General features: G+C 41.1%; 1 protein-coding gene across 1 annotated transcript in view; it reads left to right on the forward strand.

Annotated features, from left to right (window-relative positions):
- The window catches only part of ubr1 (ubiquitin protein ligase E3 component n-recognin 1), a 65,606-nt gene extending 40,505 nt beyond the window's left edge, over positions 1–25,101 (forward strand). The window contains exons 27-47 of the mRNA XM_042708524.1: positions 137–240; positions 2,095–2,175; positions 3,849–4,042; positions 5,627–5,829; positions 6,947–7,040; positions 8,195–8,347; positions 9,315–9,415; positions 9,903–9,999; positions 10,102–10,250; positions 10,465–10,520; positions 10,609–10,705; positions 11,916–11,983; positions 15,311–15,458; positions 15,652–15,739; positions 16,852–16,988; positions 23,061–23,169; positions 23,341–23,397; positions 23,484–23,561; positions 24,161–24,331; positions 24,636–24,737; positions 24,868–25,101. Coding sequence (XP_042564458.1) covers positions 137–240; positions 2,095–2,175; positions 3,849–4,042; positions 5,627–5,829; positions 6,947–7,040; positions 8,195–8,347; positions 9,315–9,415; positions 9,903–9,999; positions 10,102–10,250; positions 10,465–10,520; positions 10,609–10,705; positions 11,916–11,983; positions 15,311–15,458; positions 15,652–15,739; positions 16,852–16,988; positions 23,061–23,169; positions 23,341–23,397; positions 23,484–23,561; positions 24,161–24,331; positions 24,636–24,737; positions 24,868–25,009 — 2,429 coding nt within the window. The 3' untranslated portion in view covers positions 25,010–25,101. The remainder of the gene's footprint in view (positions 1–136; positions 241–2,094; positions 2,176–3,848; positions 4,043–5,626; positions 5,830–6,946; positions 7,041–8,194; positions 8,348–9,314; positions 9,416–9,902; positions 10,000–10,101; positions 10,251–10,464; positions 10,521–10,608; positions 10,706–11,915; positions 11,984–15,310; positions 15,459–15,651; positions 15,740–16,851; positions 16,989–23,060; positions 23,170–23,340; positions 23,398–23,483; positions 23,562–24,160; positions 24,332–24,635; positions 24,738–24,867) is intronic.
- Positions 25,102–27,243: the final 2,142 nt, after the last annotated feature.

Here is a 27,243-nt window from a genome sequence, read left to right on the forward strand (position 1 = left end):
TAGCAAATGAAACGACCAAACGACGCCACAGTCCTGCCATTTTCAAACCGTCAGAGACAACACCAAACAATCTGATTGGCTGCTGCCGGGGAAAATGATGTGTGTGTGACATTAGTACTGTGTTTTATATTTTCAGAGATAGGATCCGAGCAAGGCAAGTCATTGTTTCATTTCCTATCCAAAATGAAAACACTGCCATCTTTGGAGGCACAGAAGGACATGATAACATGGACGTTGCAGGTAGGTTGCTAGCTGATTTAGTGTTATCATTGTAGTTTTGCCCTCAACCGTATATATTTGTGCAATTTGCAGTTGAGCCATTCATCAAAAAATATGTGTAAGCACATCACGAGCAGTAGATTGATAATAATTGGGATTTTTCTGAAATTCTCATGTATATGTACACTACCATATAAATCACATTTTCTTTCTATTTAAATAGACATATAGTATAGATATTGTTAATGTTGTAACTGAGTATTACAGGTAGAAATGGCTGGAATATGCATAGGCGTAAAATACACATTTTGAGTTTCAATGGAATATTATATTGGCTAATATTGAGTTATAATCAAAAGGCTAATTCATCATTAGAACACCTTTTTGCATCTGAAAATGGTTGTGCTGTTTATGGAACCAATAAGACTGCCTTGAGTACATAGAGAAGGAGCACTTGTGGATTTGATTATGGTCTAAAAATGAGCAGAAACTTGACATTATTGTATTCTTTTTCTAAGAAATGAAGGCTATTCCATGTGATAAATTGGCAAGAAACTGAAGAAATCATATGATTTGTATCACATCCTTCACGTAACAGTGCTACCCAGCTCTAACCAGGATACTAGTCTCTAATTTGATGAGAGTTTTATTGACAGGATAGTGAAGATTAGACAGGATGTGAGTGGGAGGGGATCGGCACAAACCTGGGACCTCGTGGGAACTAGACCCACACCATGGCTCCCTCCACGTAGACAGAATTAGATCATTTCAACCTTATGGCTGTTATCTAGTGTCAATGTGTATGTGTGTGATAGTCATGGCTTACATTAATGAACAGGTAGGCTACTAACACCTCTCAAGACCAACCCCCTCAGAGCCAATCATAGATTTAAGTGGTGAGGCATCCTGTAACTTTGCCACTAGACTAACATCAGTGAACCCTTCAGAATGTGTTCAAAAGCGGCAGAGAGGCTTCACGTAACAACGGACTGTTTCATTTGGCTGAGCAGCAGAATAGAGAGGCAGCACTACCCTCTAGTCACTGGGCATCACTACCCTCTAGTCGTGTGAGAGAGGGGCATCACTACCCGCTAGTCACTGGGCATCACTACCCTCTAGTCGTGTGAGAGGGGGGCATCAGAGGGGCATCACTACCCTCTAGTCGTGTGAGAGAGGGGGGCATCACTACCCTCTAGTCGTGTGAGAGGGGCATCACTACCCTCTAGTCGTGAGAGAGGGGCATCACTACCCTCTAGTCGTGTGAGAGAGGGGCATCAGAGGGGCATCACTACCCTCTAGTCGTGTGAGAGGGGGGCATCACTACCCGCTAGTCGTGTGAGAGAGGGGCATCACTACCCTCTAGTCGCTGAGAGAGGGCGCACTTCTGCCTGCCCCTGTGGCATCTGGCTGCCTCTTATGTGTCCCTGTACTAGCCATTAGAATCAATTAGCTATTGCACTGCAATCGATGCACTGTTGTTTCATACACCCGTTTATGCATATTCCTGATTGAATATGTACGGTCTGAAACTTGCCATAGGAATTGCTAGCCTTCACTGGTTCCAGAATCATTTACATCCTGTGATAGCTGCCTCAAGTTTTATATGGGTACATTTAGCTAATACAGTTTCATTAGTTGTACAGGTCTTGTTGTGATGTTGAATTGATGTTGAATTGATGACTAAACTGTTGGGTTTCTCATCAACCCTTTCACAGTCCCACACCGTGCACAGAAATTAAACCATTTGGGCAGTTTATATAGTGATGCATGCATACACAGTATAGAAAGCAAACGGCAACAACTGTCTGAAAACCAGTCTGATGACAACCCGCTGAGAGCTGACTCCTGACTCCTGCTTCCTCTGTTTTCTTTCAGATGTTTGAAATGGTGAAGTGCCTTCGTGAAAACTCCAGCCCCGCACCCTCTCAGAGTGTCGAGCAGGCGAAGCTAGAGGAGGTATCTAAATATCATGTTTTCTTGCTTTGTCACTGGAAATGGTTTGTTTGGTGAAATGATTGAGTGTAGTGAAAGTTGTGTTCTCTGAAGTAGTGAAGGCTTTTTTTAAACCCACATACCTCTAATGTTTTAATAAGCTTCCCAGTTCACAGCTTCCAGGCAGGCTGTCCATATTAAAGTTATGTTACACAACAGAACACAACAGTGGAGAGATGTCTAGTATGAATCACTTTTAAGGTGAGATGAGAAAATAGCCAGCAAATTCGTTACAATTCATGTTGCCGTATATTTTTGTGGAATGTTGGCTAAAGATAGAATTAGACAGTGACTTTAATATGTAAAGAATATACATTTATTTACAGAATAAGTTGTGGGTTTTGTGAGTTTGTAAACACATGTACGCTACAAATTCTACAGTCCAAGGTGAGCGAGCCATGCAGAATCTTATTAATACTGACAGCCGCAAGGCTGTAGGCTTCAATGCTTGATTAAGTCGTAAGTTGTGCTTGTTGTAAGCTAATAGGCTAGGAAAGGAGCTGAACATGAGCAGCTACTCTGGTAAGGGTTGAGTGTTGGTGGAAGCGTCATGTTTTGGGAGATGCTTCTCTACAGCAAGCTCTGGTAAGGGTTGAGTGTTGGTGGAGATGCTTCTCTACAGCAAGCTCTGGAAGGCTTGTTTAGGCAGAGGGTCAAATGAATTCAGCAAATCCTAGAGGAAAACCTGATGCCGTCTGCCAGTTTTCCATTTCCTATATGGCATACAGCCAAAGCTACACACAAATGGGTTCAAAACAACTATGTTAACGGTCCTGCAGTAGCCGAGTCAGAGATCCTTTTTCACTTTTACTTAAGCGATTATTTTTCTGCCGGACAGTGTCAAAAAGCCAGGTTAAATCAACCATGATGTAAAACAATACAAGGTGAAAACGTCCTAGGCACTGTACATCAGGGTTAGACTCAGTGGAATGAGTTCAGTAGGTTGCGCTGTACTGCAGATTTCCACAGCAATAAAACACTCTTAATAGATAAAGCACTTTGTTTACATTTACAGTACTGTGTAAAAAGGCAAGGTATTAGGCACATTTGAAACAATGCTCCCCTTTTTTGTAGAATAAAATTAAGCAACCTTTTTTTCTCTCGGATAACCTTATTTAAAAGGCAGAGGCAGATTAAAAGATAGCACCTTCATTTTTTTTTTTGCAAATCATTTGATAAATTAACAGAAACAGGTTTTTTTTTTTGCTGAAAAAAAATGCAGTTGCACTTTAGGCCACTTCAGGTATAATACCCCTCAGGGTCCATTGGTGCAGAAGCATTCTAGTACTGAGAAGCCATTCTCCTCAGGGTCCATTGGTACAGAAGCATTCTGGTACTGAGAAGCCATTCTCCTCCACTACAGCTGGTTCACAAACATGTGAACGTTACGGCCACTGATTCTCTCTCAGTATCTCTCTTCTTCATGTGAATGTTATGGCCACTGATTCTCTCTCAGTATCTCTCTTCTTCATGTGAATGTTATGGCCACTGATTCACTCTCGGTACCTCTCTTCTTCATGTGAATGTTACGGCCACTGATTCTCTCTCAGTACCTCTCTTCTTCTTCTTCATGTTTGTGTCTTAGAGTGTACAAGATAAGGAGAAGGTCTCTCTTCTTCTTCATGTTTGTGTCTTAGAGTGTACAAGATAAGGAGAAGGCGGAGCGGAGGCGGAAGGCAGAAGCTGCTAAAAGGCACCGGCAGAAGGTCATGGCCCAGATGTCCGCCATGCAGAAGAACTTCATCGAGACGCACAAGATGCTGTATGACAACATGCCAGACAGCGGGAACCAGGGCGACCCCACTACTGAGCTCTCGTCTGCCTGTGAGAGGTGAGACACAAGGCCAAGCATCGGCAGTGTATGTTCAACATCAAATCATCTAGGAGGTGGGATTAATCCCAAAAAAGGGCCAACTCGTTACCTGGCACACTACTGTAGAAGCACCAAAGGTGGTTCAGATACTCTTTAGGATGTGACTCATCTCAGAAAGGTTAAACACCCATTACATAATTGGCACATTATGGCTTATTCTGCTTTTTTTTTTTGCATTTAATATATATGGACAGATAACAAATAACATACCTAAAATTGTATACAGTTTTATAGATTTTATAGAGTTTTAAAGAAAAAAATGGGCTTAAAAAAGTCAGATTGACAACATTCCAAATGGATCCTCATCTGAGTGTGTACAGTATCTGAGTATGAGAATGACAGAATGATCAGTTGAATACAACAATGTCCTTTTAAGTTTTATTCCACAATTGAATAAAAGGCAGAACAACATTATGTGCAATTAGTTCATTTCATTTTTAGTAAGATAACAGTTCTCGATCCAGCCATGCCGTTAATGTTATTGTCAAAGCGAATGTCCTATATCCAGCTAACTTCACCACGGTCATCAGTTAATCTAATTACACACTGGCACCAAACAGATGGGACATGAAGTAGTGGCAGTGAGAATGACAGACTGTGCAGTACTTTATACCACCACCAGGAGGCCAGAGGAAGTTGAGCTGCAAGGGGTATCAAGATTAGAAAAGGTCCAAATCACTGGTTGACATAAAACAAGTAAAAGCTCTCTCATAAACAGTAGCCTAAAACTAGCTAAGTTTGCTAAAAGTTACAAAGCTAAATTTGCTATATATAAAGCATGCAAAAGATAGTTGACTAAGTAGTGCTGTCAGCTTTTTTTTGTGAGTGCTTCCGTATGTTATTTACTGGTTATAATTAATACTGGTGCATGTTTACGTAGATTGTTCTGCGATATGTTCACATATGTTGTACATGGTATTTTTGTAGTGGTTCTTTTTGCTCCCTGTACTTGAAAAACTGCACTCACTGCTACTTTGGTGTATTAATGCTTTAGTGTGTGCGTGTGTGTATGTGTGTGTGTGTGTGTGTGTGTGTGTGTGTGTGTGTGTGTGTGTGTGTGTGTCTGCGTGTGTGTATGTGTGTGTGTGTGTGTGTGTGTGTGTCTGCGTGTGTGTGTGTCTGCGTGTGTGTGTGTGTGTGTGTGTCTGCGCGTGTCTGCGTGTGTGTGTGTGTGTGTGTGTCTGCGCGTGTCTGCGTGTGTGTGTGTGTGTGTGTGTGTGTGTGTGTGTGTATGTGTGTGTGTGTGTGTCTGCGTGTGTGTGTCTGCGTGTGTGTGTGTGTGTGTATGTGTGTGTGTATGTGTGCGTGTCTGCGTGTGTGTGTCTGCGTGTGTGTGTCTGCGTGTGTGTGTGTGTGTGTGTGTCTGCGTGTGTGTCTGCGCGTGTGTGTGTGTGTGTGTGTCTGCGTGTGTGTGTGTCTGTGCGTGCGTGTGTGTGTGTGTGTGTGTGTGTGTGTGTGTGTGTGTGTGTGTGTGTGTGTGCGCGCGTGGATATGGTTTATGGTGTATTAATGCTTTTGTGTGTGTGTGTGTGTGTGTCCCAGCAGTCCTATGGAGCTCAGTGAGAGTCGTGTGGCCGTGGGCCCACAGCAAGGCATGGGACTCTCAGAGAGGGAGTCTCTGACCTGCATCCTATGTCAAGAGGAGCAGGAGGTTGTTGCCGGTGGAGCCGCTATGGTGCTGACCGCGTGTGTTCAGAGGTCCACGGTGCTCACCCAGAGCCATGGCCGCAGCCTCTACACCCCAGGTTAGTGAGTGACTGGGATTAGGTTTCAACAAGTCACAGGGATAGAAATACAAACTAAATAAATGTGTTCAAAATGTAAGTCTTAATGGTCTCCCCTTATTTACCAGCAAGAGTTGTTTTTTCTGCATTAGCTTTAGGAAGTGCACTCAGCTCTAGCTTGGTGAAACTAAAGGGAAGAAATATCAAAATCATTTCGAAAGACACACTTATGTGTAGCATAAAAAAAGTTTCAGTATCAAGGCACTAATTGGAAATGGGCACAACATAACAAGTACAGTGGGGAAAATATTTGAACCCCTGCCGATTTCGCAAGTTTGGCCACTTGCAAAGAAATGTGTGATCTATAATTGTAATAGTAGGTGTATTTTAACAGTGAGAAACAGAATATCCAAAAAATCCAGAAAACTGCATTTTATAACATTTATGACTTCATTTGTATTTGATGCAGAAAATAAGTATTTGAAAATACACCTACCATTACAATTATAGATCACACATTTCTTTGCAAGTGGCCAAACTTGCGAAATCGACAGGGGTTCAAATACTTATTTTCCCCACTGTATGTGCTGTAGTCAGTGGACCAGGTGCTCACTGTGCTTATGCTTTGGTTTGACCTCTCCACCAATGTTGTTGGGGAAACGAAGTGTGTAATGGTAGTTTTGGATTGCATCTTAACATATGTGTTAAATGACAAATATTAGCTGGTTGGCTAAATGTTGTAGCTTTGAACTACAACCTGGCAAATGATATTAGCCAATGTTGTCTGCTAAGTAAGTGGGGTATCAGAGTATAGCATGAGGACATTTGTGAGCTGTGTGTTCAACCGTAGCGTCCGCCTTTGGCTTGAAAAGAGTGATGGCTGTTTTTTTGCTTCATAGTCATGGAAGAGATTTTGGTTCCTTTGCACACATGACATAACATATACTGTGGTATTTTATGTAAGTTAATTTACTTAGTGTTACTCTTAAATGTTTGTGTGTGTGTGACATCTCAAAATATTTGACCGATTTTGACTTCAGGGAAGAGATGTGTGCAGCATGAAGTACATGAGTGTGTTTGCTAAACATGATATTGAGTTTGGGCAGGGGTGGTCACTGTGTTTGTGTGTGTGTCTTAGATGGCTGCTATCCCCTCCTCATGCCCCCTGACCTGGCTGTTGGGACACACACAGGCAGCTGTGGACATGTCATGCACGCCACCTGCTGGCAAAAGTGAGTCACAGCGCTCTCCTCTCCTCTGTTGATGTTTCATTTTAGTAGTAAATGGGGTAGGTGTGTCTTCTTCATTTGTTTGCTGCAAATTGAATAGCCCCTAAAGGAATTTCTGCCTTTTTCTCAATGTTTATCTCTTCGTTTCCTTACCTAACCCTAGATGTGTAGTGAACAGTGTGCATGAGCCCATAAATGCAAAGTAGTCACGTAAAAAATACGAAATGATGCTAAATAGTTAGCTTTTCTGGGAATGCCCGCTTCTAGTCCCATCCTGGCGGGAGATTCACGAAAACTTAGAAGCTATCTTTGGGGTTAACATCCCCTTGAAGTGTGACACCCTATACCTGCGGAATATTCCATTTGAAATGTAGGACAGCAATGATGGGACATTGATACTGATACTTAGCAAGTAAAAAGGCTATCACAAGAAAATGGTCAAAACCAAAACCACTTACAGTGGACGAATGGATAGATATAATCCATGATCGATATATATAAAGGCATGAGTACTCTGCATATCGGTGATGCTACATCTTACATGTTCTGACCAGTGGAGGGCGATATACAGTGCATTACATGTTCTGACCAGTGGAGGGCGATATACAGTCCATTCAGAAAAGAATTCAGACCCCTTCACTTTTACACATTTTGTTATGTTGCAGCCTTATGCTAAAATCATTTACATTAATCTACAAAAGATGGGAGGGGGGTAACACGTCTCTGGTTAGGCTGAGAGCCAGCCTTGATGACACTTCACCCTGCGCAGGTAGTGTTTCAGAGAAATGTTGTCAAAGGCAATTGGGTACTGGTGAGGCATTTGGCAGTTAAATGTGTCATATCGTGGAAACTGTTCTTCCGTGCTGTTTTTGATATGAACAAGTTTTTTTTTTTTTTTACGTACACACTGCACGGATAGCTAGAAGACTATGAGGAGCAATTTACTGAATTTAAATTTTATTTATCATGAATCTACCTTTTTAAGGAAGAAGTTTATATGTTCTTCCAGAGGATTTTAACACCCCAAAAGAGAGGCTGAACTAATAATAATAATAATAATAATAATAATAATAATAATAACATTATTATGTTAGTCATTTTGCATGAAAGAGTTGAATAAACTTAACATGATTGTCATAACTTTGTTTTCATGATAGGTATTTTGAAGCGGTTCAGAACACCACGCGGAACCGCCTCCATGCTGAGATGATCATCGACCTGGAGAACGGGGAGTATCTGTGTCCCCTCTGCAAGTCGCTCTGCAACACCGTGATCCCTCTCATCCCCCTGGAGCCCGCCTCGCTCAACTAGTGAGTCAGCTGCACCTCTCATCCTCTCTCATCCTCTCTCTCTCTCTCAACTAGTGAGTCAGCCGCCGCTCTCTCTCTCTCTCATCCTCTCTCTCTCTCTCAACTAGTGAGTCAGCCACCGCTCTCATCCTCTCATCCTCTCATCCCTTCATCCTTTCATCACGTCCCTACCGCTCTCATCCTCTCTCTCTCTCTCATATCCTCTCTCTCTCTCTCTCTCTCTCATCCTCTCTCCTCCTCTCTCTCTCATCCTCTCTCTCTCTCTCTCTCTCATCCTCTCTCTCTCTCAACTAGTGAGTCAGCCGCCGCTCTCATCCTCTCATCCTCTCATCCTCTCATCCTTTCATCACGTCCCTACCGCTCTCATCCTCTCTCTCTCTCTCTCTCTCTCATCCTCTCTCTCTCAACTAGTGCGTCAGCTGCACCTCTCATCCTCTCTCTCTCTCTCTCTCTCTCTCTCTCTCTCTCATCCTCTCTCTCTCTCTCTCTCTCTCTCTCTCTTAGTGTCAGCCCCATATCTCTCTCTCTCTCTCTCATCCCCTCTCTCTCTCTCTCTCTCTCTCTCTCTCATCCTCTCTCTCTATCTCTCTCATCCTCTCTCTCTCATCCTCTCTCTTAGTGTCAGCCCCATATCTCTCTCTCTTTCTCTCATCCTCTCTCTCTCTCTCAACTAGTGTCAGCCACCGCTCTCTCTCTCTCTCTCTCTCTCATCCTCCCTCTCTCTCTCTCTCTCTCTCTCTCTCTCTCTCTCTCTCTCTCTCTATCTCTCTCTCTCCATCTTTCTCTCTCTCTTAATGTCAGCCCATATCTTATAACCCAACCCTCATCTTATTAATCCTGCCTGGTGGTATGCCTGAACATTTAGCTCTGTTGGGTTGTTGTCGTACCTGTCATATTTTTCTCTTGTTGTCTTTTGCTATCTTCTGTCCTCCATCTTACTCTCTGGCGCCCTCATCCTCTCTCTTAGTGAAAGCGCAGAGATAGTGGGCCAGCTCCTCACTCTTCAGCGCTGGATTCAGATCATCTTGGCTCGTATTAAAGGACTCACTGTTAAAGCCCAGGAAGCCGGTAAAGCACTTTTGCCGTCACACACACATTTACACACACACACTCCCTTATAGCACTTCTGCCGTCACACACACATTTACACACACACTCCCTTATAGCACTTCTGCCTCACACACATTTACACACACACACACACACACACATTTACACACACACTCCCTTATAGCACTTCTGCCTCACACACACATTTACACACACACACACACACACACACACACACACACACACACACACACACACACACACACACACACATTTACACACACACTCCCTTATAGCACTTCTGCCTCACACACACATTTACACACACACACACACACATTTACACACACACACACACACACACACACACACACACACACACACACACACACACACACACACACACATTTACACACACACACTCCCTTATAGCCATCATTTGATAGGCCCATACAGTCACAACAAAGAATCAACCCTTAATATTGTGTTTGTGTTTGTGAGACAGAGGAGAGCAGCGAGAGTGCCACTGTGGCAGAGATGGGCACGTTTGGAGACGACCCGGCCGAGTTCCGCTCCATCCTCAGCTTTGGTGTGCAGGAGCCGTGAGTTCTCTCATAGGGACCATGACACGTTTGAATTCATGAATCTTTTTGTTGTAATTGTTGTAGTAGTTCATATGAACAATGTCCTCCAATCTTTTCCAGACGCAAATTCTCCGAGAGCGTGTTGCAGATGGTGCAGGTGTGTGCCACAACGGTTCACCGGGTAGGCCTGCAGGTACCGCCCAACGAGCAGTGTCCAGACGTGCCCATTATGGCATGGAACACGTGCGCCTATACCATCCAGGCAACAGGTACGAAAGGGTTTTTTCTAATCCCTTCACTCCTCTGTCTTTAGGCCATTGGCTTTTTCTCATCATGTCTCTCCATTTCTTTCTTTTGATTTATTTTCCTCTGAACCGGTTTCCCTATTTTTTTCTTCTTTTTTTCCTTGTCTTTGTTTCCATGGAGATATCCTTTTCTCCTCTTATTTGAACTGATGCGTTTCTGTGTCGCCCTCTCTTTCAGAAAACATGTTGGTGGGGGAGGGAAAGGGCCTATTTGGGTCCTTACAGAACAGACAAGTATGGTTCTAGTCCTATTTTTCAACATGAGAGCAGTTGGTCTTTGTATGTGTATGTGTATGTTTTGATTGTGACTTGTGTGCCTCAGCTGGCCGGCCTGAAGGCTGTGGTTCAGTTTGCTGCTGCCCAGAGGCGGAGGAGTTCCCAGGCGGTGATCCAGAAGCATTTTACAGACATGCTAGCAGGTGTGTGATGGCCAGACCAGGGGTCAGCATTTGCAAATATGATCAAATCCAGTTACTAGGCATGTGTCTACAACTGAACTTGAAACTCTTCAATCCCCCTTGAGGTCAAAGTTCATTCCACTTACTGAGACTCTGTTATGATGACCCTTTGCCTCAGCAAATTCAGCAATTCACCCAGCATTAACACGGATGGCAACAAGCAAGTAACATCGAAGCTGAACTTGCTATCTAAATACTTTTTTTCTTTTTCCAAAGCCCTCCCAGATGAGTCTATCATGTGTTGCCCGCTGGACTTGAGATTCTTGTGATTTGCAGACTATTTAATGAAAACATCTCATCCTTCGCTAGTAGTAGGTAGTTCTCAAATTAAAGAACGTTCATGAAAATGTTGGCCATGACGTAGACAAACTCTGCTACGAGTCAGTTGTTGCAAAGTCACAGATGTATGGAGGCATTTAGCATGGTTAGTAACGAGATCCGAAACTAATTGTGGTGATGTGTTAATTTGGTGATTGTCAGGGATGAAGGTTGAGGATTGAATCATTTCAAGTTCAGCTGTACATGCAAGAACATGCTCATTTGTGTAAGTAGGGGAGAGCGGGGCTCGTTGTCACACGGGTACGTTGTCACACAGTTAATTCAAAACTCCAATGTTAGAAGCGCTTTCTTCAAACTGAAATAGATACATTGTCTGATATACCCCTGAGTCAACTAAACAAGAGTTTACCTTCACTCAAGGCCAATGTGTCAGGGCAAAAAGGCCAGTGCAGAACAGGAATGAAGTATCTAAGTCGAGTTTGGGAATGAATAAGAGGGCGACAAGTTCACATTCTTTGGATATGAATTAAAAATAAATCTATATACAGTTATTTGTTTTCTTATTTAGTTTGATATGTTTGATAGTACAGTGTGACAACTTACACGTATATTTGTGACAATTTAACCCTTATGGAGCAAGGTATCTCAAATGTACACTCTGAAGTTAATTGCTGATAATTGTATTATATATAAATATTATATGGCCATCTAATGAATATGAAATATAGAGCAGAATTAAGATCTTGCAATTGGTGCAGCAACTTCCCCATTAGCGTTGCGAGTGTGACAGCATGCCCTATTCTTCTCTGTTGATTTGGCCTATTTTTGATACTGTTTGGGATATAACTGTTTATTTGTATTTACTATTTGTGTTTACGGTGTTCTCCTGTAGTGCTGGTGCCTATCTCCAATGTAGAGGGGTCATCATCCATTCTGGAAATGGACTTTTTCCACCTTTTGGTAAGTTACTTTGTAGCACCCATAACGATGTCTCCAAATAACATGTGCTTGTCAAAAATGTTCACAGTGTTCAGTGGGGAATCCTATAAACTAATATGGTATAGAAAGAGAGTTGTGTATATGATGTTCAGTGGGGCATCCTGTAAACTAATATGGTATAGAAAGAGAGTTGTGTAAATGATGTACAGTGGGGCATCCTATAAACTAATATGGTATAGAAAGAGAGTTGTGTATATTGCCTCAGTCGGTGCCTGATTACACCATGCCTTGGAGTGAGCTCATCTTCAATGTTATTTAGTGTTAATGTTATTTAGTGTTATTCAGTGTTAATGTTATTTAGTGTTATTCAGTGTTTTGGTCTCATAAATTTGCAATATAGTTCACATCGTAGCATGACAATGTCAATTCAACCCCATCATAAAACAACCACCACGTGTTCCTGTGTACAGTAGTCAGAGTGGGTATTTAAAACTACCACCACGTGTTCCTGTGTACAGTAGTCAGAGTGGGTATTTAAAACTACCACCACGTGTTCCTGTGTACAGTAGTCAGAGTGGGTATTTAAAACTACCACCACGTGTTCGTGTTCCTGTGTACAGTAGTCAGAGTGGGTATTTAAAACTACCACCACGTGTTCCTGTGTACAGTAGTCAGAGTGGGTATTTAAAACTACCACCACGTGTTCCTGTTGACAGTAGTCAGAGTGGGTATTTAAAACTACCACCACGTGTTCCTGTTTACAGTAGTCAGAGTGGGTATTTAAAACTACCACCACGTGTTCGTGTTCACAGTAGTCAGAGTGGGTATTTAAAACTACCACCACGTGTTCCTGTGTACAGTAGTCAGAGTGGGTATTTAAAACTACCACCACGTGTTCCTGTTTACAGTAGTCAGAGTGGGTATTTAAAACTACCACCACGTGTTCGTGTTCACAGTAGTCAGAGTGGGTATTTAAAACTACCACCACGTGTTCCTGTGTACAGTAGTCAGAGTGGGTATTTAAAACTACCACCACGTGTTCCTGTTTACAGTAGTCAGAGTGGGTATTTAAAACTACCACCACGTGTTCGTGTTCACAGTAGTCAGAGTGGGTATTTAAAACTACCACCACGTGTTCCTGTGTACAGTAGTCAGAGTGGGTATTTAAAACTACCACCACGTGTTCCTGTTTACAGTAGTCAGAGTGGGTATTTAAAACTACCACCACGTGTTCCTGTGTACAGTAGTCAGAGTGGGTATTTAAAACTACCACCACGTGTTCCTGTGTACAGTAGTCAGAGTGGGTATTTAAAACTACCACCACGTGTTCCTGTGTACAGTAGTCAGAGTGGGTATTTAAAACTACCACCACGTGTTCCTGTTCACAGTAGTCAGAGTGGGTATTTAAAACTACCACCACGTGTTCCTGTTGACAGTAGTCAGAGTGGGTATTTAAAACTACCACCACGTGTTCCTGTTTACAGTAGTCAGAGTGGGTATTTAAAACTACCACCACGTGTTCCTGTTGACAGTAGTCAGAGTGGGTATTTAAAACTACCACCACGTGTTCCTGTTTACAGTAGTCAGAGTGGGTATTTAAAACTACCACCACGTGTTCCTGTTCACAGTAGTCAGAGTGGGTATTTAAAACTACCACCACGTGTTCCTGTTCACAGTAGTCAGAGTGGGTATTTCCACACATCTCTCCTCCATAATGAACCAATTCACCAAATCATTATAATAAGACTGTCTTCGGGATTGTGTCGTCAAAAGCTGTTTTGTGAGATGGGCACCAGACGACAGAGCAGAAACAGTGTGGGGTAGAAAACATACATTTCACTCATTTGAGATGTATATCCATAAATTGACTCGGTGCATTTGTTAATTTAAGGCAAACCAATAACCCTAAAAGTGTTGCAAGATTGATGTTGTTTCCATATCTGCCATTCTGGAAGTAGACCAGCTGTGGGAGAGACAATATTTGGTTGAAGTCTCTCAGTGCACCTCTCTGCGGCACATCAGCTGCTGAAAAAAAGTTTCTGTGAAGGGGGGAGTCGGCTAGTAGGGAGGGGAATTTGTATGTTTTTCCACAAGATTTACACTTGAAACCCTGGTGGTTAAACGCGTTTAACCGTGCGTGACGTCAGATCATTCAAAGCAAAGTGGCTATTGCTTTGGAATTCCACGTCGATAAGACTGTTGTTTCTATTGCTACAGGTCCGTGCCAATAGTTGATTAATGGTGCATCCCGCCTTTTGATTCAGAATAGCATTGTTACCTAACAAACGGTCGACTCGGGTTTGATTCCCGGTCATTGTACGTCGCTTCGGGCAAAAAAGTGTGCTGAATACTTTACTTTTACCTTTACTTTCAATAAATGTATGTTTAAAGAAAAAAGTTACTGCCTAAACATACGGCTTCGTTGCGTTGTGTCGCGGAGACATGCCGACTCCCAGCAGTGCCCTATTGCCTCCGTGTTGACTCGGCACTGCAATAGGATTTACCACGACGGGGTAGGCAATCGCCTTTTGACCTTTTGACCTTCTCCACTGACAAACACCATGTTCCATAATGCTACTGAATGGCAAGAAATCTAGGGAAAATGTGTCCATGGCAACAGTAGATATATACAGAAAAACCCTTCCAGATCGATAAAGTTCAAACTATTGGTAGAGTGTCTTATTCCATAGCAGTAGTACACTAACTATAGTTCTGTCTTTAGGACAGGTGTGCTACAGTTATGCCACGTTGCCTTTGGATAAGCCAAAGATGTTCCATATTTCCTGCGTGTCCTAAAATCTATCCAGTGAAAATCGTTCAGATCTTTCATGCATCTAACTATGCCAGTGTTCCACACTCCCTCATGGCCACTCGTGCTCATTGGTCCATGAAGGCCTTCCCAGAATCAAACATCATGTCAGACATGATGGAACACAGTTTTCATGAATTCAGTGGAGAAACCCGCACTCTTCAAACGTTGTATGTTCTTTGTGGTGTCAATGCAATATAGTGAAATATTGTTTTAATGTGAAGAGAAATAGAATCGTTTAATTTAAGGGAAATTTCGAATGGAATGAGAGGTTTGGACCTTTATTGATTTTCAGAGATCAATTTGGCATTTTCAAATGGAAACTACTGATATGAGCTGTACTAAGAGCTGCCTGATTATATAAGTTGAATGTTATTTAAAACTATTTGAATTTTTACGGTAGGAAAACTGTGTAAACTCTGATATGTCTTAGCCTGTGTATAACTGAAATTATATATTCCTTTCTTTCTTTCTCTCTTTCTTTCATTCTCTCTCTATCTATCTATCTATCTACTTCTTTCTGTTGGTCTCTCTGTCAGGTGGGTCTTGTTCTGTCAATCCCTTCTTTGTATCAGGAAGAGGCAGTTGACCTTCAGCCTTCTTCCATAAGCACTGCCTATAACCACTTACATCTGCTGCACCTAGTCACCATGGCCCATGTGTTGCAAATACTGCTGTCATCACAAGGTAATGTGTATATATATACAGTCATATATACTCTTACAACCCCCACACAAGTTTATTTTGATATATATACAGTCATATATACTCTTACAACCCCCACACAAGTTTATTTTGACATATATACAGTCTTACAACCCCCACACAGGTTTATTTTGGTATTTTGGAGTCATGTTGTATTCTATGCATTTGTGGCCAGATCTTCCTGTTGGGATGGAGGGCGATAAGGACGCGGAGGCTGAATCAGCAGCTGCTGTGTACTCAACTGTGGCCCAGTACACTGGAGGGTGAGTGCAAATAATGTCACGTCCACGCCATGGCTAGTAACACAGTCTTGTTGCTCTACATGTTGGTCTGACCGTGTCAAACTGAAAGTGCTATCCTAGAAGCATATACAATAGCACTCAAAATGATTCAACTTCCTTAGCCTTCAAGACAGTCTGGTGAGTCAAGGATAAATTAGTGTAAATGCATTAATTAAGGCCCTTGGAAACAGTGAAAGAACATTTTCAAGTCACACATTCAAGTGATTTTGAGAACATGAAGTTGTTTAAAAAACGTCCATATACAAAATTGTTAAACCCTTATCCGTTCCCCTAATAAATCACTTGGTAGTATTAAGATATTTTATCAATTCGATCATTACTCTGAATGTTTCTATCGATGGTTGTTTTAAACTTTCCTGTTTCCTGGGATGAAAAGTGAGGCATAACGTTATGCATATTTTATATGCGTTTTGATACGCTGTGTATTATATTTGACTTTTGTCGTTGTTAATAATCTATTGTTTAGAAAAAAACATAAATATTCTGGAACACATAGGCGGACAGCACAGACTCTGCTATAGAAATATGAATAGGAAAATGTTCAACATGACTTCATGGTCTTCATTCATTGTGTCTAATGCATTTTATCAAGATCGAGGTCAAATTTTCATCCAATGTGTCTTAGCGGCACAGCTAATAGACCTATCAGGAATAATACATGCATTTGATGAGGTTCTGAAGGCTATCTGTTAGTGTATTCTTGTAGATGGAGATTAAAGCAATGTTATGACCGGGAAACCGTTTCCATACTGGTCTGGGCTTTAACCCATCTGCATTTACAGTCTTGAAGTTACCGTAGTTTTCCCTTCACACACTGCAGTAGACTGCATGTCAGTGGACCATCGCTACCACTGGGTAGACAACAATAATACTAATATCCCACTAGAGGATGTATACTTGTTTGCATTCATTTTCAACTGTTTTAATTGCATTCATTTATGCATCCGGATTTGCCTCTTTTGTTTTATGTTTTTGTGGATCCATTCTTGAAAGTTATTTCCTTTTGAAAATGCATTTAAGGTCAAGGCCCATTCTATGTAATATTGTTCTTGCTATATGTTATCCCCTCTTAGTTTAAGAACGGACATTTCGGGCTGTTCTGTGGCAGACTGTGTGAGGAAAGGAGTCCTTCCCTTTCTGCGTTGTGCTGCGCTGTTGTTCAACTGCCTAACAGGAGTGGCCCCCCCAGAGGAGCTGTTGGACAAAGCAGGTAACGCTCAGAAAAAATGATTAGTAATGAACTAAATATCAAAGCAGGGAACCCTCAGAAAGAATGATTAGTAATGAACTAAATATCAAAGCAGGGAACCCTCAGAAAGAATGATTAGTAATGAACTAAATATCAAAGCAGGGAACCCTCAGAAAGAATGATTAGTAATGAACTAAATATCATAACTAAAGCAGGGAACCCTCAGAAAGAATGATTAGTAATGAACTAAATATCATAACTAAAGCAGGTAACCTTCAGAAAGAATGATTAGTAATGAACTAAATATCATAACTAAAGCAGGTAACCTTCAGAAAGAATGATTAGTAATGAACTTAATATCATAAATAATAATATCAGAAAGAATGATTAGTAATGAACTTAATATCAGAAATAGCGTTGTAAGACTACCTTGATGTATGATGTTGGCACAGTAAGAGAAATTAGATACACAGATTTAAATTTCATAGAAAAGATGTGCGTTGTCATATGTCCAATAAGAGTTCGAACAAATACAGTGTAGAAATAACAAGTTTGTGAACCCCTCACAATTGAATTATATGAATGAGCCTCAGATCGGAATTGAAAAAATGCGTTTCAGACTGCCACCAAAAAAATCAAAAATGCTTCTGTTTACTTGACCTTAAAATACTTGGTGATTTGTTGTATTTTGAAGTAGGTTGTAGAACCCAATGTCTTGGAGGCTTCAGTTTCTTTACTTACTGCATTTGCCTCCTGAATTGGCTGATATTTAGTGGAGTCCATTCTTCCCCTTATTGCTGTTTGTGGTGCTGTCATGGACAGAAAGTTCCGGCCTGCCAGAAGTTCCGGATGACGCAATGGATGACGTTACGATCAGCTGTTTTGCTTTTTCACGTGAATGATATAGAATCTTCATAGCTAGGTGCTACTGCTAACTAGAGGTGGGGACTTGCTACATGCCTTCTCAACTTGTAATACAGCAATTAAATATCACCGCGGCGGTTGTTTTGAGATACTTTGTTTGAACTTTCTGTCCATGACAGTGCCACTGTCTGCTAGAACATCCCCAAACCCAATCAAAGCACGGGCGTTACACTCATCACATGCTGCTCCTTTTTTCTCCAACGACCAACGATGATTGGGACCAAAGAAAACGATTTGAACTTTATCTATTAACAGCACTTATTTCCCAAATGAGCCCCGCTGTGCATACTTCAGACTTTGACTGTGATGAGGTGATTGGTAAAGATGACTTCTGGTGGTCCCTCTGGTTCTAGCAGGGGTGTTCAAACTTGTTTTAACAGGGGCCAGATTAGATCTTATGGAAAAACGTGAGGGCCAGCTCCTTGTTTTTCATTTTACATATGCGTTCTAAAAGTCAGCCAAGGTTATGTTTTTCAGTGCGGTTTGTTTGTCAGCAGGATTATGCAAAAAAAAGTCTTGATTTTCCTGAAACTTGGTGGAAGGGTGTATTATGGGCCGAGGAAGAACCCATCTAAATCATCGGGTGGATCCACAAATGACTGTTTCACTCTCGATTTGCTCTCTCCGTGTGTGGCCTTCTAGTTTTCAGTGGAATAATCTTTTCTATCTTTTGCCTGTGAGAAGTTACTGAGAGTTTAATTTCTTCAATAGTCTGCAGGGTTACTCACTTTAGTTAAGGCTGCCATCATGTGGTGGCTTGAATAGCACATGGCCCAATATGGAACTGGACCACTGGCACCGTGGGGGGCACTCGCAGGGTATTATGGGAGAGAGGCCACCGGCCGAACAAGTACAACAGGCACTGTTAGAACAAGAGGCAAGAAGTACTGTTAGTACAAGAAGTACTGTTAGTATAAGAAGTACTGTTTGAACAAGAAGCACTGTTAGAACAAGAGGCAAGAAGTACTGTTTGAACAAGAAGTACTGTTTGAATAAGAGGCAAGAAGTACTGTTTGAATAAGAAGCACTGTTTGAACAAGAAGCACTGTTTGAACAAGAAGCACTGTTTGAACAAGAAGCACTGTTTGAACAAGAAGTACTGTTAGTATAAGAGGCACTGTTTGAATAAGAGGCACTGTTAGTACAAGACAGTGGTGGACGAAGTACACTAACTACGTACTTAAGTAAAAGTATAGATACCTGGTGTAAAATATTACTCCAGTAAAAGTGGAAGTATGCACTTTGAATTTCTACTTAAGTAGAAGTATAAAAGTATTTGCCTTCATATATACCTAAGTATTAAAAGTAAAAGTACTTTGATGAATTATGGTTCTAATGGCCTTTAATCATTTTCACATCAAAGCTCCGGCTCAATCAACTGATATAAGGTGAAAATACTAATGCCACTCTTTAAATAGTGTCTTACATTTGTCTATTAAAAAAAGTATAAGCACAAAACATTGAAAGCTATCTATTGCCATTAGGTAAGACCAAGTGGTTATGAAATAACAGCACTAGAGAACAATTATTTCATTTTACATTTATTTGTAACTTAGTTGCACATTTAATTGTGGCGCTATTGGGATCAACCCAGTGGGCAGTAACTCCAAGAAAACCCCTTCGCCTTGCACTCCAACAATCTGTTGTCGTAGCAATGAAATCGACTGTGGACATAGCTTCTTTGATGTTCCTCTTCATCTCAATTGCATCCTCATCTATCTTGCGTCACAAGGTGGTCCTTGACATCAGAGAGGCATTGGGCTGAAGATCTTGCAAGAGATCTTGACATGATGGCTGCTCCACCACACTAAAGAGCTGGAGACTCTGGATTACAAAATTCAAAACGGCATGATAAACATTTCTTTGAGAAACTATCTTTGTTTCACCTAACTTTAACTGCCTGAAAGTTGAAGGAGCGTCTTGGTTCTTTGCTTTTCTTTTGCGTGGGGCTGTCAAAATGTCATACCTATCTACGTGACTTGCATGCTTTCTATGAAAAAAAAAAATCCAACCATTATGTCCACATAGGCTAGGCTACTAATACTCTCATTAATAAATAAAATACACATTTTGGCATGTCCTAGATCTAGGCTACACAGTATGTTGTTATATAATTTTTTAATCAAAGCTGGTCTTTAGAAGGTGAACTTAGGTGATTTATTTCAGTAGCAAATTCCAGCAGCCAACTCCTTAGGTGCCATACCATGCATTTATTTAACAAGTCAAAATGCATTCAACTTCACTTGTGTGGACATCAGTGGAATAGCCTCTAGTGGCTATAACACTAGGATAGCTTGCTTAGCTAAGTGGGTGCGCAAACATCCTGGCTAGAATCACAAACACTCAAAAGTGTGCCCCCATACCAATTTCAATATTTACCATTTCAGTATGCAGGTACATATTCTACGAGCTGCAGTGAAACGGTACTAAATAGCAATCCCATTTATTGTATTGAATCGGATATTCCATCTCCTTTGATCAGTGTGATACAAGCTATGCTAGCGTATAGCTGCCAGTTAACTAATTTAGCCGAACACACAATGCAGACAATGTCGGTTAAATTTAAAATAATTCGGTTGCTAGTCATTAAACCTACCAGAATAAAAATCACTTACCTCAACGTGTTTCTTTAAATTGGAGGGCGAATTCTTGAAAGAGGATATTGTATTGTGCTTAGGTAGGCAAAGAAGCCACTTAAAATAAAATGAGTCCTTCTTCCGTTTTTCCAATTCAAAAAGTTCGCCCAAATAAGCCCAAGGGTGTTCAGGCAAGTAAGTGTCAGCCGTTTCTTCCATCATTTATGTAGCGTTAAGTAAGCATGAGTATAAAACATCCTCAAAATGCTGCAGCAGCGTTGTAACGAATTCAACGTAGCTCGCGCTCAACGAACGAACGAAACTGACGAAACCGAAAGGACTTCAGAGAAAATCGCGCACTGAGCCCTGGTTGGTGTGATTGTGCACTCGCTTTGACCTCTCATTATTTGATTCGCTTTTGTAAAAAGGAACGAGAGGCTTTACTAAATGTAACGGAGTAAAAGTAAGAATTTTCACTTTGAAATGTAGCGGAGTCAAAGTATAAAGTCTCACCAAATAGAAATACTTGAGTAAAGTACAGATACATCTATATGTTACTTAACTCTTCAAGCCCCACGGGGCCCCGTGGGGGACTTTTTGGTATTTTGATTAATATATTTAAAAATCTCTGCGAGTTTTTGTCCTAGAAACATAAAACTAACACCCACAGCAACCTCGAACCCTTTTCTTTTAAAATATGTAAAGTTTGAAACTAAAATATAAATAATCACTTTGTAAGGACAATATTACGAATCCCTTGCAAATTTCAGCCTCTGAGTGAGGTTTCGACCCTCCCATTCGCAAATGACAACTATTCATATGATAAGGAGATGGTAATTCAGTGATCACTATTGGGTCGTGATGTGTCAAGTAAACCTGTAGGAACAAAGACATTCCAGGCCCATTACGTCATGGCCATTGTTCTTGACCGAGGTGTCCCAGAATGTTCACACCTTTCTCATCAATATGCATAGTGGTCTAAGTGAAGGAAAGTGTTACATTGTATATTACTTAAAATGAGTATTGAAACCACACACACTTTCTGAATGATAAACTCACCTATGTGGGGCAAACACCTATGTTTACAGGGCTCAGAGTAAAGAAGAAAACTTCCAAAATATTAACAATGTGTTTTTGTACAAAGTCTGGGCACCTCTAAAACTAGATTTGATTTTAGTGTCTTTAGATTTCATTTTAATAAAAAACGTTTTTTACTACATTCCTTTTACTCTCATTTTATTATTGCTGAGGTGTTCTAGAATATAATCATGAATGCCACTTTTGCCTCATGGTTTTTAGTTAGGTGAAATATACAAGAATATCAGGCATGGCAGACTACCTAACATAGTAAAAAAAAGCCGTGGGGCTGGAAGTGTTAAGTACAGGAACGAATTACATCTACTTCGTTACTGTCCACCACTGCTACAAGAAGTACTGTTTGAACAAGAAGCACTGCACAAAGGGCACCACCACACTGGTGTCATCTTCCTCTTCCTCTTCCTCGTCCTGCCCAGCAGACATGATGTTTGATGTGATGGTGTCCTCTTCCTCTTCCTCTTCCAGCCCAGCAGACATGATGTTTGATGTGATGGTGTCATCTTCCTCTTCCTCTTCCTGCCAAGCAGACATGATGTTTGATGTGATGGTGTTCTTGTCTTCACATTTACCACAGTTACCCTCAACAGCCATTTCTTCAGGACATTTCGGTCACTGGAAGTTGCAAGCTGGAAATGCTTTGATCCATTATTCTAACCTTCTGAAGGCTCTGGTTCATTCAGCTGCGTAGGGTCATTGAGTGGTTCAACAACGTTTGAAGAATGTTGAGAATAGGTTCATTCAGTTGCGTAGGGAAACCTATGGTCATTGAGTGGTACAACAACGTTTGAAGAATGTTGAGAATAGGTTAATTCAGCTGCGTAGGGAAACCTATGGTCATTGAGTTGCGTAGGGAAACCTATGGTCATTGAGTTGCGTAGGGAAACCTATGGTCATTGAGTGGTACAACAACGTTTGAAGAATGTTGAGAATTCCTCAGCTTCCAGAATTGTCATGAGTTTTCAAATGAAAATTCTTGAACAATTTGAATAATTGTATGTTCTGTAACTTTACATTTTTATCTATTTTTAAGTTAGTTAGTAAATAGTGACTGTGCATAAACATTTCAAGAAATTAAAAATGTTTAAATATCTGTTTGATGCAGGTGTTGTATATTTTTCTTTTTACTTAAAAACATTTTAAGAGACAGATTTTGCTCAGAGGCTGTGTGGACCTCGGAACCACTGTTGAAAGTTGCTTGAATTTTCAAAACTATCAGAACATGTCAGAATCACCAAAGACCATAAACTCTATTTCAGCCCCATGTATTCTACAGACTGAAGATATAACAGGGAATTTGAACATATTGTAGCGTAATAAGGATGTCAAAAATACTTGTCTAATTGTTTAGTTGTTGGTGTATATATGCAACATAAATGAACACATCTCAAATATATATATCGTGTTGCCCTACCCTACAGCTGAACGGAACAAAAGTGACCTTCCTCCATTTTGGTTGTTTGTTTGTTTGTTTGTTTGTTTGTTTGTGTGTGTGTAGTTACTCCAGAGGTCCAACTAGAGGCACTGTGTTGTTACCTTGCTCTGCCTTCTAACTTGTTCCAACTGTTCCACACCCACTTGGACACGGTCGATCCCCTTCTGCAGAGGTACCTGTCAAAGCTGCGTATCCATACACATACACACATAGGACCTACGGATGGATTAGGTTTAACCGTAGCCGTTTATATTAAACCACATACTCGTGTATTTGTATGTCTTTGATGTAGCATGCAATCCTGATGTTTGTTTGTTTGTTTGTTTGTTTGTTTGTCCGTCAGGTGGTGTGGGAACCCAGCCCTTTCCAAAGCTTTAACTGCTCAAGTACCAGCTACCAGGTGACCTCCTCTCCTCCCGTCATACACTCAATGTTCCAGTAATAATTCAGCATTAATAATAACTTGACAAATACTCATGGTACCAGGTATCCCAGGAAACGCAATCGACTAATCAATCTTCCAGAGGATTACAGTGTACTGCTCAACCAGGCCAGCCAATTTAAGTAAGTCCCTGTACTCCTGCTGGTATTGACTTCCACTTGTTTACTTAACAGATTCAGCATTTGTGATGCGTGAGTGTTTGGTCCACCACCTCCAAATGTTCAAGGCTAGTCATAGCCATTGCACAGAAACTGAGTCAGTACTGTACAACCCTGATGCCATGTAATTGACATGAAACTAAGTCATTTGTTTTTGGGGTAATTACCAGAAAATATACTGTATTATACCATTTCATTACTACATTCAAAATCTCACCAATACTGCTAAGGCATTTCATATGAACTCATTCATTTCATGTGTTTGTCCTGTTGCTCCTGCCTCCAGTTGTCACCCAGTTAATGAACGTAATCCCATGTACTCTCTTGAACGCCACATTGAGAGAGTTTCTGCCATGTACTCTCTTGAACCCCACATTGAGAGAGTTTCTGCCATGTACTCTCTTGAACCCCACATTGAGAGAGTTTCTGCCAGTTTGCAGATACAATCCATCTGTCGTCTTTTTCCTCAAACCACTAGTCTCACTATTTATGGAAAGGGCAATGCAAACATCTGTGTTTGTTTTTGGTCCCTATTTTTATTTCTGTGTTCCTTTGCCCCTGAGGTGCCCCGTGTCTTCAGACGATGACAGGAAGCACCCTACCCTGTGTCTCTTCTGTGGCGATATGCTGTGCTCTCAGAGCACCTGCTGTCAGAAGCAACTGGACGGAGAGAATGTGGGTGCCTGCACTGCTCACGCTGCCACCTGTGGGGCCGGAGTGGGATTGTTCCTGAGGTAAGTAGGGCCGGTGTAGTTCACCAGACCACTGAGCTGAGGCACATGGTGGAGCTGATCTTTCCTGTCCTTTATGTTCTCTTTGTACCAGGGTGAGAGAGTGATTAGAGTGTCCTCTTTGTTCTCTTTGTACCAGGGTGAGAGAGTGATTAGAGTGTCCTCTTTGTTCTCTTTGTACCAGGGTGAGAGAGTGATTAGAGTGTCCTTTTTGTTCTCTTTGTACCAGGGTGAGAGAGTGATTAGAGTGTGTGAGTGTGTGAGTGACCATTAGATTAGAGTGACCTTTTTGTTCTCGTTGTACCAGGGTGAGAGAGTGTGAGATTGTTCTCATGGCCAGCAAGACCAGAGGAAGCACATATCCAGCTCCATATCTGGATGACTATGGAGAGACCGATCCTCAGCTTGGGTAAGACAGTTAACTTCAAGTTGGGTTGTTGGAATGGGTTTTCTGAACTGATGACTACTAGCTTCTGTAGGTGTAATGGTGGTGTGTGTATATAGCTGGAGGTTAAGTTGACTTGTTTTTGTGTCTCCAGCCGTGGAAACCCCCTGCACTTGTGTCCGGAGCGCTACAGGAAGCTCCATTATCTGTGGCTGCAACACTGCGTCCCAGAGGAGATCGCTCGGAGTCTGGAGGTGCTCAATGTGATGTTTGCCTTCGAGTGGCACTCGCTGTGAGAATCAGCCAAAGTGGGACAGACAGACAGACAGACAGACAGACAGACAGACAGACAGACAGACAGACAGACAGACAGACAGACAGACAGACAGACAGACAGACAGACAGACAGACAGACAGACAGACAGACAGACACACAGACAGACAGACAGACACACAGACCGAAGGGCTTAATGCGCCATCTTGTGAATATGATGTAAACCTTATGACAATGAGTTCAGAGAAAAGGGAGTGCATATACAATTCAACTTTTGAAGTGAGAGAGGATGTTTGACTATGTATAATAGTGTCTAAACCTTCACTTAATAATAATACTTATCTAAAAGGACAACATCTATTTTAGTTTTGTCAGGTTGTTGTGTTAATTTAACAATAAAATTATAGCAATATGAGCAGCCATTGTAGTCAGCAGTCTACCATCATTTCTTTTGTTCAGAAAACCTCAGACCACTTGTTAGAAGGCATTTTAGGAAAACCTTTTAGGGAGTAAATGCTAAAGATGTATGAAAAAGTATATTACCTTTTTGAAAAGATGAGAACTGCAGTTGTTGCTGGGACACAGCTGTTTATTTGATTATTGAACTGTGAAATCTAAATTCGGTATACAAGTTCTGGTATATAAATTCTACAGGATGGGTTTGAGTAAGCCTATTTCAAGTAAGTAAGGTGGGAAAGCCAAGTTAATTGTATTGTGTTTGAAGACACAAGATTCCGAATGTGCGTTTAAAAAGGCCATATCTTTAAATGCTGCATACCACTTAAGCTGTCACATACCTCTGTTATGCATATATTCATTCTCTACTGCATTGCTTGACAGTGCTATAACCATACTATCCTAATAAAATGATCTCTTTGAATCATTTCCCTGTGCCCTTATATTTCCTTTTGCGCTAAGCCCAGTCTAATGTCAAGTGAAATACAAATGTCAAAAATAATCCAGGATTATGGCCCTCCTAACACTGGACATCTTGTCTGACATGATTGACAGCATGTGTGCTTGGTTTTGGTCAAGTCCTGCTGGTTTGAAACAACCCGATACATCCATACAACACATAGACCTTCTGCTTCTGAACATGTGTACACTTCTCTGTGATCTTCACAAACTGCTGTTCATTGGGCATCTTGTGCAAGCAGTTTTACACATTGATGAAGCAACTGCATTGTTCTGAGGGTCTCTGGGATCTATGGGAAAGACAATTAACCTAATTGCATAAAAATATCTGGAATCTGACACAGAACTAGGCCACTGGTAAGACTGCCTCATTAATAGTAGTTAGTGGTAAAAGAGCAAAGGTTTAATGTGAATATAGTTATACTTAATGTGGTCCATGTTGAGAGTACACTGAACATTCCTGTTGATGCTGAGAGTATTTCAACTGATCTAATTTCAGACCTAAATAAAATACAAAAGTTATGATTCATATAACACATTTGGCTGAAGAGTGAAGGCGAAAGGGTTATTGACCTACAGTTTAAAATCCCATTTGGTAAAAAGCAAAGGAAAGGAAACTTGGAATGGACCACTATTGACATTTAAAAACATTTTCAATAATCAACATCTGTATCTGTTACTAAAGCAGTTAACTAAATGATGAAAAGTGTCCAAATTGATCTCTCGCAAAGGCCTGCTTATATCTTGAGTTATTGATTGCTTAAAAATGTTTAAGTTTGCAGTTTGGCATTGCTCAAGTTCCATTCTCATTCGGAACCCTTGACCTGTCCCGCTTGAAGTGTATTTGTAGAACTTGCACCACACATCATTCAGCATCATGCATCACCAATTTCACGAGGTGAGCAGAAGCGAACCACAGCTAGTTTTACTGATCAGAGGAAGTGTTCTCATAACAATCTGATGAATAAGCTTAGCTGTTTTAAGAGCTAAAGGGTGCAATGTTAACCTTAAAAAAAAAAAAGCGGGGTGTGAGTCTGTAACCATGGATACCACTCTAGAGTCTTTTTAAAAAAGCTCCATACATCCGCCCATTCAGAGATGCGTGGCCCACTGGATCTGTGCAAATAATGTATTTCTTGTCCCTCCTATCAAACTCCCCTTCCACGCCAGAACCGAGACGGTAAGTTGACATGACAAAGGGTGACATGAAGAGACGAGGAAAAGATTGTCATTCAAAAAGCACATCTTTCAGTGACAATGTTCTGTTTTTCATTCAAAAAGCACATCTTTCTGTTTTTCAGAAAAAAACTTTGGGATTTTAGGTGAATCTTGGTTCCTGCC

This window comes from Clupea harengus, chromosome 8 (assembly GCF_900700415.2).
Source record: "Clupea harengus chromosome 8, Ch_v2.0.2, whole genome shotgun sequence".
In the NCBI taxonomy this organism is placed as follows: domain Eukaryota; kingdom Metazoa; phylum Chordata; class Actinopteri; order Clupeiformes; family Clupeidae; genus Clupea; species Clupea harengus.